A 13,960-nucleotide genomic window follows, 5' to 3' on the forward strand; every position below is an offset into this window, starting at 1 on the left:
AATAAATTGGCCCAACATGTGTAATAAAAACTCCGAAACATGGCCTTTCTCACCACTTAGATTAATTTACTACCAAGTTACCTTGTATCATTTTTTTAATGTACGGCTTTAAACCTTATTGGTTTTGTGCCAATAATTCGGCAAACTGCATATAATATGACATGGGAACTAACAGATTTTTTTTTTTTTTTTTTTTTTTTGGCAGCTGTAAAAAAAGTTGATTACATGCTAATTGCCCTTTTAGCTAAGCAATGAGCTTGTTTATTAAGATTCCTAGGTACAAAACTAAAACATAAACAGTCAAAAGATGGGAGTAAGGTAGCAATATCTCCAAGAACCCTTTTAGCAAGATGATGTTCTTGTTCAATCCCTGCAATTTGGTAGAGCACCTGTAGACAGTCAGACGAAATGTTCAAATTAAATATCCTATTACGGATGGCCCATTCGAGAACATTCCTGATACCAAGAGCTTCAGCTTGACTTGCTGATTCAGCCTTGAACTTGCTTCCCTCCTCAAACAAAATACTTCCTTTATTACTATAAGCTACCCAACCCGCAGAAGCCTCCAAATTATCGAACCAACTAGCATCAACCTTAATGCGAGTTATCAGGCATGACGATTCCTTACCGATGAGATAGAAAGGGATAAAGCTTTTAATTTTATACCTGAGATCTTCCTTTGGACTTAGCTCATCCACCCTCCCCCCTTTTAAGTCAACATTACCCAGCTGAATTGCTTCTGAAGCATAGTAAGATGATTGTGAAACTAACTTGAAAAATACATCTGGAACTAGTCTCGCACCTCTAAAAATGATATTATTTCGTAGCACCCATATATTCCATATAACAGCCAGAAACTGAACAATTCTGTTAACAGCATCATCCATTTTCCCAAGGTAGCCAATCCAACTTATGATCCAATCACCAACTCGACAATGCGAGTTATTCAACGTATTAATACCCATACATGATCCATACCAAATCCTAGAAATAACATGACAGTCCCTGAACAAATGATCCAAAGTTTCCACCTCCCTATAATCATCCTTGCAAAAAATACAAAATGGGTTCACACTAATATTTCTTCTTAGGAATTCATAACCCACCGGAAGCGTACCTGTAATAATTTTCCAAACCAAAATCCTCCATACATGCGGTCCAGGGAGGTGCCATAACTTAGACCTGCAGAAATTTTTACCTATAGCAGTGATGCGCAATAAATCCTTTTCAGAGCCCTTATCCTCAATAAAAGAACCAAAAGCCACACCATATCCACTTTTTACCTAATAAATACCACTATCATTATGTTTCCAGAAAAGATAATCTGTATCCTGTGAAAAGCAAAGAGGAATGGCCAAAATTTTAGTAGCCCATTCCTCAGTAAAGATATCCCTTATATAGCTTTCGTTCCATAACCCATTCCCATCACATAGATCCTTAACTTTCAAATTCATCAAATGGTTGTTTGGAGAACCAATTAAATCATCCTTGGGAGAAGGAATATCACCATTAACCCAGGGACTTGTCCAAACATTTAGATCCGAATTTATCCCTGGCTTCCATCCAGAATTTTTCCTAATCAAAATCATGCCAAGGTAAATACTTCTAGTCCCCCACGACCAGTTACACCTTTTATTAATCATGGTACCGTCCTTCCATATTTTCCCCCTTATAATTTTATCCTTAAAAACGCGACTAAAAAAGGATTCGCTCTCCACCAGTAATTTCCATGCATTTTTAGCCAACATTGCCTGATTAAGGCACTCAATATTTCTAATGCCAAGACCACCCGAACTCTTTGGTAAACTGAGGAAATTTTTGCTACACCAGTGAACACGTCTAGCCGACTTACTTCCCGCCCGCCAAAAATGTGACAATAAGGAATTAATCCTGTTTGCCACACTTACCGGTATTTTAAACACCGATAGAAAGAAATTAGATAAATTTGATAAGACGGAAGAGATCAGCGGGAGTCTACCTGCTGAAGACAAAAATAATCCATTCCAAGAAGATATCCGCTTACTGACAATATCAACCAACCCTTAAAGATATCTTTCTTCGAGGACTGAAAATCAGTGGAAATACCGAGGTACTTTCCAATACCCTTACTGTGCTTGATATTCATAACCTTAAGACACCTTCGTGCCTTAGCAAGCTTCATGCTAGGACTAAACAAAACCCTAGATTTATTATCATTCAAAACTTGTCCCGATGCCTTACAATATCGCGACAAAATGCCTTTTAACTGCATCACTGAGTCATTCTTATCATGTAGGAAGAAGATAGAATCATCAGCAAAGAAAAGGTGTGTCAAAGCCTCTGAATTCCTGCTTAGTTTAATTCCTTTTAACAAACCCTCTTGCTGTGCCTTATAAACATTAGCCGACAGGACCTCCATGCATAAGATAAATAAGTATGGTGATAACGGATCTCCCTGACGAAGTCCACACTGTGGGTGAAATTGCTGTAAGGGAGCTCCATTAAAAAGCACCTCATAAGAAACAGTACTGACGCAGCTCATGATAAGATTAATAATTCTTTCAGGGAACCTGAAACCACAAAGCGTAGCCCTCAAAAAATCCCATCTTACCCGATCATACGCCTTACTCATATCCGCTTTAAAAGCAAATCTCCCATGCACTCCCTTTTTATGTGAATTTATATTATGTATGGCTTCATGAGCGAGTAGAATATTGTCAGTAATTTGCCTTCCCGGAATAAAGGCATTCTGAAAATCCCCAACCAAGTATCCCATAACACGGGATAACCTATTAGTAATGCATTTAGTGATAATTAGCATAATAACGTTACATAAACTAAGAGGTTGGTAATCACTCACCCCCTCCGGATTTTCACATTTAGGAATAAGTGTAATGAAAGTCCGATTCAGTTCTTTCAACACCACCCCCGAGTTTAAAACCGAAAGAACAGCTCTTGTGACATCTTTTTTAACCGTAAACCAACACTTGTGATAAAATAACGCAGGAATTCCGTCCGGACCGGGAGATTTGAGCGCTTCCATTTGAAAAACAGCTCGTCGAACTTCTTTAGCAGTAAACGGTCGTGCCAAGAAATCCCCATCATCACTCTTAACAGTATTCCGAAGACAATGTATCATTTCCGCAAAAAAAGGATCCCCTCTACTAGCACCATCTTCATTCCTAACACTATTTGGGTTATATAAATCATAAAAAGTTTTATAGAACATGGTACCCATCTCCTTATTATCAAAAATCCAAGAATCATTTTCTCCCTTGATCCCGTAAATAAAGTTTCTACCAGCCCTTCCTTTAACCCAATTAAAAAAATATTTCGTACATGTATCACCATCAATATTCCATCTAATCTTGGCTCATTGCTTCCAAAAAACTGCTGCAGCCTCCGCAAAGTTTTTAATATCATCATTAATACTAGTATAATTCTCATCCTTAACTTCCCTAATAGCTAGATCCATTGCTGCGTCCAGCTTGACATCAAAATCCTCCCACCTTTTCTGCCATTCTTGTTTCTTATCAAGAGCCCACCTCCGAATTTCTTGTCTAACCCGTGCGAGTTTCCGAATAACTTGGAAAGCAGGCGAGCCCGTAACCTTGAAGCACCAGCTATTACTACTTAGCTGCAGACACTCAGCATATTCCAACACCCATGAATCAATTTTGTACGGCTTCTTATTATTATTAGTAGTCAATTGGAAATCCAGTTCAATAGGAGCGTGATCCGAAATTTGAATGGGAAAATGCTTAAGCCCCATATTTGGAAACATAAAAAACCAATCCTTCGAGCCAAGAGCCCGATCAAGTCGTTCATAAACTCTCTTATCCCCTTTCCTATTATTACACCAAGTAAAGCGAGGCCCTTTGAAGGGAATATCGACAAGATCATTATCAATCCTCCAACTATTAAATTCATAGGCGCCACCAATCGGACTTTGATTTCTACTCAATTTGTCATACACATACTCCACTTGATTGAAATCCCCTAGAATAAGAAAAGGATGATGAAGATCTCTAAGCCACGCTTCCAACTCTTGCAAGACAGTAAGCCGAAACTGAGCCTTAGGCGCACCATAAAAGAACACCAGATAACAAGAACGCCCATTATATTTCTCACAAAAGAGAATGATGAAGTTACTGCATGTCATAACACAAGCCATTTTAGCTTCTTTTCTCCATCCTACCCAAAGGCCCCCAGATGCACCATTAGCTTTTACTCCCTCCGACATCACAAAACCAAAGGATCTAAACATAGGGCTTACATTATTTATATCACACTTTGTCTCAACTAAAAACATGAAATCATAATACTTATTACTAATTAATGCTCTTAACTTTGGAATCGTAGGGGAGAGCGTATTATTAAGACCCCTACAATTCCATACGAGGCCAATCATGGAGAAGAAGGGGTTGATATGGGTCAACCTCCGCAAGCCCTTCCCCAACATTAACAGAAGTATATTCACTTGAACAGTCCATCTCCTCATCAACATTAACAGAAGCACATTCACTTGAACAGTCCATCTCCTCATCCGCAGCACAAACTCTGAACCCACAAGACTTGGTGACACCAGCAGCGTTATTGATTGAAATATCATCAGTAGTGTCATCCTTTCTAATGCAGCTCCGTTTTGCCAATTGAGTTAAGTACTGCTTTGCACGACCAATAGAAGTAACAACATCAACATCATCCGGCACCAGCATGTCATTAATCTCAATCTCAGGTCTACATTTCCTCTTTCGTACAGTAGCTATATCTTTCATAAGCAGCCCTTCAGAAGCACTTTCGAATTCACCACACTTAGTACCATAATCAACATTCTTCAAACCAATCTTTTTCCCATCATTAGTCACCTGTAAAACTACATCCCCAATATCTCCAGTCCACTTACCCTTACCCTTTTCCAGACACTCCCCTGTATCCTCCCCAAATACTTCATTCAAAGGTTTAACAGATATTGATCCCACCCGAAGCTCCTTATCTTTACGAACAATAGCACTTGGCACCAAATTCAATGGGATTGATCCACCTACAATATTAACTTCCTGAGTATGTTCTTCTTCAGCTTGTCCCAGATTAAGTTGTAGCAAAGTATTCGCTTCCTCTGACACATCAGTGGGTACAACTTTAACAGTATCACTCTCCATTGTCATAGCCAAATCCTCAGTAGGACCTTCACTGCCATATCTTATAGGAGAAACCTGATTAGAAGTAGTCGTATCCGAGTCATCAATAACAATGACTAAATCATCCCCCATCAACTCTTTCTGCTGGTCATCCTCATTAATACATCCACGAGTCCCTCCCAGAACCGAACCACTCACAGGGGGATTACCCTGACCATTGACATTAATCCCATTTACATCCGACATAGTAGAAAGATCGTCAGATTGGTAATGTTGAAAATTATGAAGACAAGCATTATCTCCATAAGCAAAATGGACGTGGTTCTGGTGCAAGAGCACTACACCAGAAAAAGGTTGTTCATTCCATTTGAATATCATGCCAGGTTTAATACATCTCCGTGCACGCGGATCACCAAATTGGAAAAAATATCTCGATTCTCTATTATCGCAATTAGAATCCAATCTAATTCTAGAATGGAAAATTCTAGAATTATAATTGTTAGCCCGGAGGTCAAGATTAAACATAGTATGCTGAGCCTCTGTAAAATGCACATGAAAACCCCTCGCTTGAAATCTCTGCATCACCTTTTCCACACTAGTCTTAATATGTTTCTTAATTTCAGTACAACCATGTTGCTTATGCCCTATCTTCCCACACCTAACACAGTATTTAGAGATTTCTTCATACTTGAATTGAACCCACAGTAACGTTTCATTATCCACACGCAAAAAGAATCCAGGTGCAAGTGGTTCAGATAAGCAAACTTTCACCCTAATTCTGATATAATCATTATGAGGTAATGAGTGAAAAATTTCAATTTCGACCTCTCCGCCAAGCATCTTCTGAATAACCCCAGCAACATGTATATTCATATATTCAAAAGGGAGTCCATACACCCTCATCCACAACCATGTATGAGTGAAACGAATGGTTTGTGGAGAAGATAAGGGTTCCCAAGCTTTAAACACCATCAATGCCCCTTTAAAAGAAGCAACCTTCTTGTGTAGTATATTAAGATAGTCAAGAGAATTTGAGCAATGAAGGATAAATAAATCTCCCATATTGTGGACAGTAATTTCACCTCTTAGTCCCCACTTATCGTCAATAATCTGTCTGATAGTACATGCATTTAGCAATCTATAGTCCACAAGGTAACCAATCAAACATTCACTCCAAAACCTCCGAGAATGATTCATGACCACTGGGTTAAGATGAGAGATACCATCCGATTGACACTGTGAATATGAAAAACCACCCGACTTCCTCTCCATAAAGTGAGGAGTAAAACAAAAAATTTACAATGGATTAAAAGCAGTGAGACGATCAAAGTAATGGAATACGATAATTTCGACACATTTATAATAGAAATCTACAGAGAAAAATTGGGGAAAACCAATTTAATTACTAAACTAGAACAACTTGGGGCATTAGAAAACAAATAGAAACTTCAACAAACCAGAAGCCAAGATTAGACATCAAAAAAGATTGTGAACTCTCCTGCGTTGAGCAATAAACCAATCAACAACAACGCATTTTCCGATCGATTACAATGTTGGTGCTGATAAGCCGATCAACCACAAACAACGCTTTTTCCGATCGGTTGCAAAATTGATGATGATTAGCTGAGATCACATATGTCGGCTCCAAATTGATTGCCAAAATCGCAATATTGTTAATTAAAGAGTACTTATAACTCTGAACTTAAGGTTTCTCATTAATAAGGTTACGAGATTACTGATTTCAGCATCTGCTTGCTTTAACTAGTAGTTTGGTTTTGTGATTTGGGTTATTTGATTATTTTAATTTGTATTAGATTGTTGATATCTGATTTTTTTCGTAATTTTAATTTGGGTTTTCTGGAAAAAAACTCACTTGTAGTGAGATAAAGCTCTCAGTTTAGAGAGAGAAGCTTAATTGTATATCATTATAATTGGGGAACTAAAGGATGGTTTATGATATTTTGAGTAATTTATGGAAAAATAAGCGTACAAAGCCATTAATTACAACATTGTCAATTTCCATTTAGTCATTTAATTTTAGCCTCATCATCGGGTACCCGTAAGGCTAGGTAGACATTTTGAGGTGTCTACAGAAGCCTCCACTTTGACCGAGTCTGAGTAAGACGAAGGTCAAAGTAGTCCGGTCGGGACAGATAAAGGATAAGAAACGTACCTGGGCCTCTTACATTACCTGTCTGTAGTAGCTGGAAACTGGAGCTGGCTTAGCAAAACTTTGTTTTGCTAATCTGGAATAAAGCTGGAACTGGTGCAACGAAACTTTGTTTCGTTGGTCCGAAACTGGCCTCACTAGTCTGGAACTGGTATAGCCAAACTTTGTTTAGCTGGTCTGGAACTGGCATGACAAAACTTTGTTTTGTCAATCAGGAATGGAGCTGGTAAAACTTTGTTTCATCAATCTGGAAACTGGCATGGCAAAACTTTGTTTCGCCGGTCTGGAATCTGGTAAAGCAAAACTTTGTTTCACTTAAGGGTGAACCTGCAAAATTTGATTTCGCAAGCTCCAATGCGTGTCAGGGCCCGCCGACCGAGGAATTCAAAATTTTATTTTGAAAAGGGATTAGAATGTAAAATTTGATTTTACAAACTAGGATTTACAAAATTTTATTTCGCAAAAAGGACAAGTTCAGAAAATTTTATTTTAATAACTCATATGCATGTCAGGGCCTGCCGACCAAGGGATTCAAAATTTTATTTTGAAAAAGGATGGGTAAGATCGTAAAATTTTATTTTACAAACTTTGATGCGTGTCAGGGCCCGCCGACCGATAAGTTTGAAAATTGCAAAATTTTATTTCGTAAAAAGGGCAATTTCAGAAAATTTTATTTTAAGAACTTAAAATGCATGTCAGGGCCTGCCGACCAAAGGATTTGAAATTTGCAAAATTTTATTTCGCAAAGAGTCAAGTTCAGAAAATTTTATTTTAAGAACTCAAAATGCGTGTCAGGGCCCGCCGACCAAGATGAATTTCAAAATTTTATTTTGAAAAAGAAGCTGATTTGAGGATCGTAAAATTTTATTTCACGAAAAGAGCTGGAGAATTGATTGATTTTGAACCTGGCAAAATTGTATTACGAGAAAAATGAGACATTATGAGAAGCCCCCACTTTGGACGAATCTGGAAGATGAATGACAAAGTAATCAAGTGGAGCCGTTAGTGACAAATATATGACACCTAAAATGCAAATGCATGTCCTAAACACCTAGATATGATGCACTGATGAATGCAAAAATGGAGTACTTTCGAAAATAGTTAAAATGTTTTTTATTTATTTATTTTTTTTTATAAAATTTTTTGAAAAAGATGGGGTCTGACCCAAATGTGATCCAAGTAGAAAGAGTGGACACTATTACTCTATAAATATCTCTGATGTGGTGTAACACCCCGTATTTTATTAAGTTGGGTAAAATTCTTCTAATTTCTATTTTGAAGTTAAATTACGTCATTTAACGATTTATATATATATATATATATATTTATATATATATATATATATATATATATATATATTTATATATATATATATACTCTCAGCTAATTAATTAATTCATTATAATTCGAGTAGTTAATTTTAATAATCGTTAATAATTTCCGATCCTTTTACGAGTCCTTTATGAAAGTCGGCCCTAGTGGAGTCAAAACGGATTTGGGAAAAGTCATCCAATTAGCTATTTTGAGTTATTTTGCTAAATTATCAAATTTCATTAAACTCCACTAATTTAGTAAAAATCGTTAATAACTCCGATTCGAATTGAATTCCTATTATTTCCGTTAGCTAGTTTAGTTTATTTTATTTTCACTCATTAAATTTATTTATTATTGATTCCATTTTTATTACTGAAACTTTTACTAAAACAGATTTTATAAACTCGAGACGGTTTTAAAAACAAGCGAAATTACTTAACGATGAAGAAACGTACGTATAATAAATAGCAGGCTGGCAGGCTGCTGTCTCATTTCACCCCCTCACGTCACTCTCTTTTCTTCTTCTTCGTTCTATTTGATCTATTAATCGACGTCGCTGCTTCGTTTCTCATCTGTTTTCAACTATTTTTATTCCATAGCACTCCTCTCGTCGCCCTCGTCATTCCGTTGTAAGTAAAATTCAGTATAGTTATGGATTTTTACAAACCCATTTTATACTTTCAGTTTTATTTATTGTAAGAAGGTTGTAGGGGCGGAGATAGACGGTCCGGTACAAGACTTTTACGTCATGGAGGACTAGTTCGCTCGGAAAAAGGTAACGATGACAGGTTACTCGATATTACTTATAAAATATGTTTGTTTCGAATGCTGGTTAGTCTGTTTTATAGTTGAGACGGTGTATAAGTATATATAGGGATCATTATGGATGTTAATTAGTCCGTTGTATAGTTGAGACGGTGTATACTGATATGTGAAGATGATTGAGACGGTGTATACTGCCTGTAGGGATCATTTGGGATGCTACCTAGTAAGTGGTATATTTAAGACGGTGTATGCTGACATGTATGGATTGTTTTGGGTGATAATTGGTGTGTTTTATAGTTGAGACGATGTATACTGACATGTAGGGATTGTTTTGAGATGCTATTTGGGATCTGTTTAGTTTGTGGTATATTTAAGACGGTGTATCTTGACGTGTAAGGATCGTTTTTGGATACTAGTTAGTCCGTTGTATAGTTGATACGGTTTATATTTACATGTAGAGATTGTTGGATACTAGTTACGTATTGTATAGTTGAGACGGCGTATATCTTGTGTAGGGATTGTTTTGGATGCGGGTTTTGATAAAAGAAAATGGTATATTATTTTGTGGACTTGTCTTGCTATATTTGTACTTTGTTGCAGGTGAGACGGTAAGCATTATGGGCCGTATATATACTTTAATTATGTTGGAACAGGGACGAGATGCTAGATAGATTGGTCGGCCAATACATGGTGGTATTTTCATATTTAGGTGTGTTTAATCCCATTCTCGTATTGCGTGGTTGTTAACACATTTTGGATTGTTTGGTTAGTCCATGCTGGATATGTACGCTGCGTACATTGGGTCTGTGTGTGTTTGTCATTCCAGTGCTAATCAATGTCATTTGGTACGATCGTTTCAATTCGGATACTAGCTCATGTGTCGTTGACTAGGCGACCGGATTGAAGTTACTCAGCCGTGGTTATGTGTTGTAGCCCGGTTACGAGTCTCGGGGTTACGGGAAGTTACCGTAGCCGTTGAATCGGATACGTGTTGTATTCCGAGAGTATAGTGTCGGGTTACCGAAAGGCCGGAACTGTACTTAAGCTAGGACTGGTTATATCGGCTATGTGTTGTAGTCTGATGATTGCAGGGGTATGTGTTGTATCCCGAGAGCGTGATGCTATTTAGCCGTCCTACCGGGAGATCGTTGGTTATTCTTTATGGTTGATTGCATTAGTATTTTGGGACCCGTCCACTATGTCGTCTTTGGTCAGGCGTTGCTTTCTTTACTACGATGCCGTGTTTGGTCGTAGTAAAGTGCGACACGTTTTGGTTGTGTAAGTTCCGTTATCACATGATTTATTTATCTTATTTTCTTTTCTATGTTGTATGTTTGATAAATTGATAGATTTTGTATTGTACTTATGTTATTACATTGTAATGTGGCTGGAGGACAGCTGAGTTACTCCCCACTGACTGTGGCATTCATTTTTATGAATGACAGATGACAGGTTGGTGGTATATGCTAGGGGTTACAGGACGAGTGGCTAGCGAGCGTTGCCGAGGCAACGATATACCCTTTTGATTATCGTTCGTTATTGCATTTTTGAAATTTGGAGGATCTCGAGATCCCTTGTATATTTCAGTTTGTATTATGTATTTATTTTTTAAATTTAGTAATTAGGTCTAGTTTTCAAATGTTTTCAGTGAACTCCGCGGGCATGCATTGAAGTTTTAATAACTTACGTATTTTCCGCTGCTAATTATATGTGTATGTTTTTGTATAACCGCGGGGGTTCACATGTGGAGAATATTTATCATTTTTTATTTGACCTGTTAATTTGAGTTATTTTTTATGAGTTCTGCCCTCTTTACAGTAACAAGCTCTACTAATTAAGCAAAACTAATACCACAGAAACAAAATACTTATGTGACCGTATAAACTTAGTGTACATCCCCCGAAATCTTAGATGCTAAACGAGGTGATAAATGGAATGGAGTAGAAGGTTCTATGGTGTTAGAAGACACTGGAGATCTGTGTGCCTCTCTCACTCACCTAAATGAATGAAAGGATCGTCCCAAGAGGAATGGAGACATTGTAACTGTGAATTAACTCGTCTGAGAAAGGAGAAATGACTACTCTGGAGTTTGATTTGAATTGTAGTTTTGACCGGAATTTTTTGCCTCTTTTTTTTACTGGATTTTTTTTTGTCTTGTGAATCTTGCAGATCTTTGACACTAGATTAAATTGCAACTTTGGCGGGATTTTTTGTCTTTTGAATTTTTGAGACTTTTGACATTGGATTTGATCGCAAATTTGACTGGAATTTTTGTTTACTTGTGAATTTTGAGTCTTTGACACTGGAGTTGTATCTATTTGTGATCACAACTTCTCTTTGAATATTTGAGAGTCTTGAAACTGGATATGGATATATTTGAGCTTGCATAGGTACTTAGACTCACATCTTAAGTTCCTCCTAAGGGACTAGTGGTCACCTATAAAATAGCACGGAGTACGCGCTCCCATGTCTTATTTGGTATGTTTGGACACGGGTGTACTAAGAATATGGTTTGAATATTTTTGAGCTAATATTTGCTAAAATGGTCGATCATATGAGATTGTGCTCATCTGGTAGTCATTTGAGATATGGAAAATTGTCGAATCTGGCAAATAGAGAGTTCTGCTCATTTGGTAGTCATATGAAAAATTGACGAGTCAAGTAGAAAGATGCAGTCTCCAAACCTAGAGGTCACCTAAAGACACGGCGATCAAGGAATTATCACACCACAGGAGATGGAAAAGGTGGTCAAGTGCACGCCCTTGTTGAGGCTGATTCTAAGAGGTCGATTGATCTACACTAAAGAGATACAGCCTAAACTATTCCAAGTCTATTCTACTAGTTAAGGGTAAAAAGTAGAAAAAGTGTCTAATAAAAATGACATATGCTCTTTGTTTATTTATGCAACTCAAAGAGGACTAGGATGGTCCTAACTAATTAGACATTTGACATGAACTACATGTTATTTGGTAATGCCAGTAATAGAGTTATAAGATTGTTTGTAAGAGTGATTTTTTTTTTGTTTTATTGGCATGTTTGTGCTTACTCTTTTTGTTTAGACTGGTTGACATGACTTACAAGGAGAAATCTGGGACAGTTGTACTCGATTTAATGGAAGAACTCGATGTGGAATAAGACGTATACAGACTCTTACAATGGATCACAAATGAGTTAAAAAATTGGAAAATTGTCAAAGAAAAAAATATTTTTTTTTTTTACATTTTTTAAATAAATTGAAAAAATAAGACCCCTTTTTAGATTTTTTTTTTTTTTTTGAAAATAATATGCATGACGATGACTAACGCAAGTGATGGCTAATTAAGATGAATGCAACCATCTATCTAAGGGTTAATTGGACCAAATGACACCATGAAGCTTAAATGCATGTATATAATTATATATCTACCGATATTTAAATGGTGTGTGTGAGAATTTTAGACCGACTAAGGTGAGGAATACCTATTCTATTTGCATGACCAAATATTAGGTGAGGAATACCAAATTAGGGTTAAGATTCTGAGATGAGAGGTATTATAAATACCCTCACCATAATCATGTAAGTCATTATCAATAATACATCTCTTATTATGCAATACTCTCCCTTCGATAATCTTAACACCAAATGATAGAAAATATGATGTAAACATGCAGTGGTTGAATTTTATTTACATGGGCCAGTGCTACTTTTGACATGCTAGTATATGATTACCTTAACAATCACACAAAACAAAGCATAATAACGTATTTACAATTTGACCGTATCCCACAAGTTTGCTATTTTCTCAAGTAGACTTATTGTTAATGAAGACATCTATTATATTGACAATCCTACTTTTTGTATGTTTATTTGATAATGCTAAGTTCGTGCAAAACAATAAAACTACCACATTAACAAACAAGACTTCATAATTTGCATTAATCGTACACAAATATCCTAATCAAAGGTTCTACGGGCTCTATGGTTAGGTTTGTGGGTTAAAAATTGGGTACTCACGACATTAAAATACCACGAGGGCATCTCTCGCTTTTGTGCTCACCCAGTCATATGGACCAAGCGAGTTGCCAAAACACGACGTCATGAGATGGAAAATACGTGTAAGGCCTAGTCGGTCTGACCTTCTAAGTATACATCGCACTTTACCGGGGTGAATTAAGATAGCTTAAATAGCGTAATATTGATTTACGGAGAGCCTACGCTTTTTTTTGTCTATAGTAATAAACATTATAGCAGTATTACAATTGACAAAGAAAAAAAAGACATAAGTATGTGATTCCACATACTTCCTCCATTCAACTCCACTCTACGATTTCATTTTTGTGCACTATTCACGATTGTGTATTCAATTTCGATTTTCTCTCGATACGTAAGTGGCAACATATTCATGTGGGATCTTGTTTGATTCGTTTTTACGATTACATTAAAAATATCTAACTTTTATAATTTTTGCAAATACGTAGCTAACGATATTTAGCGCGTAAAACACGCGTTGGCAAATGTGAAAAAAGAAAGTGGTAGAGTGGAGTTGAATGGAGGAAGTATATGATAAACTAAAGAGTGACAAACCATCTCACCTTTACCCAGCACGAGACA

At 36.9% G+C, this 13,960-nt stretch overlaps 1 protein-coding gene across 1 annotated transcript; it reads right to left on the minus strand.

Moving 5' to 3' along the window:
- Positions 1-221: 221 nt before the first annotated feature.
- On the minus strand, positions 222-1,748 carry LOC141627507 (uncharacterized). The gene is made up of 3 exons (XM_074440750.1): positions 1,295-1,748; positions 1,118-1,182; positions 222-1,046 (listed from the first exon to the last, which is right to left on the minus strand). The coding sequence occupies exons 1-3, from the start codon at positions 1,746-1,748 to the stop codon at positions 222-224; spliced, it is 1,344 nt and encodes a 447-aa protein (XP_074296851.1).
- Between the last annotated feature and the right edge of the window lie 12,212 nt (positions 1,749-13,960).

Source organism: Silene latifolia, chromosome Y, assembly GCF_048544455.1.
Source record: "Silene latifolia isolate original U9 population chromosome Y, ASM4854445v1, whole genome shotgun sequence".
Classification (NCBI taxonomy): Eukaryota; Viridiplantae; Streptophyta; class Magnoliopsida; order Caryophyllales; family Caryophyllaceae; genus Silene; species Silene latifolia.

Bases quoted from the DNA above. Each gene is read 5' to 3' on its own strand.
- LOC141627507 (XM_074440750.1), bottom strand. From the start codon at position 1,748: ATGTTGGCTAAAAATGCATGGAAATTACTGGTGGAGAGCGAATCCTTT. The intron at 1,183-1,294 runs GTATTTATTAGG...AAATTTCTGCAG, and splicing joins CTGGAAACATAATGATAGTG to GTCTAAGTTATGGCACCTCC. The intron at 1,047-1,117 runs GTACGCTTCCGG...ATTTTTTGCAAG, and splicing joins GGTTTGGAAAATTATTACAG to GATGATTATAGGGAGGTGGA.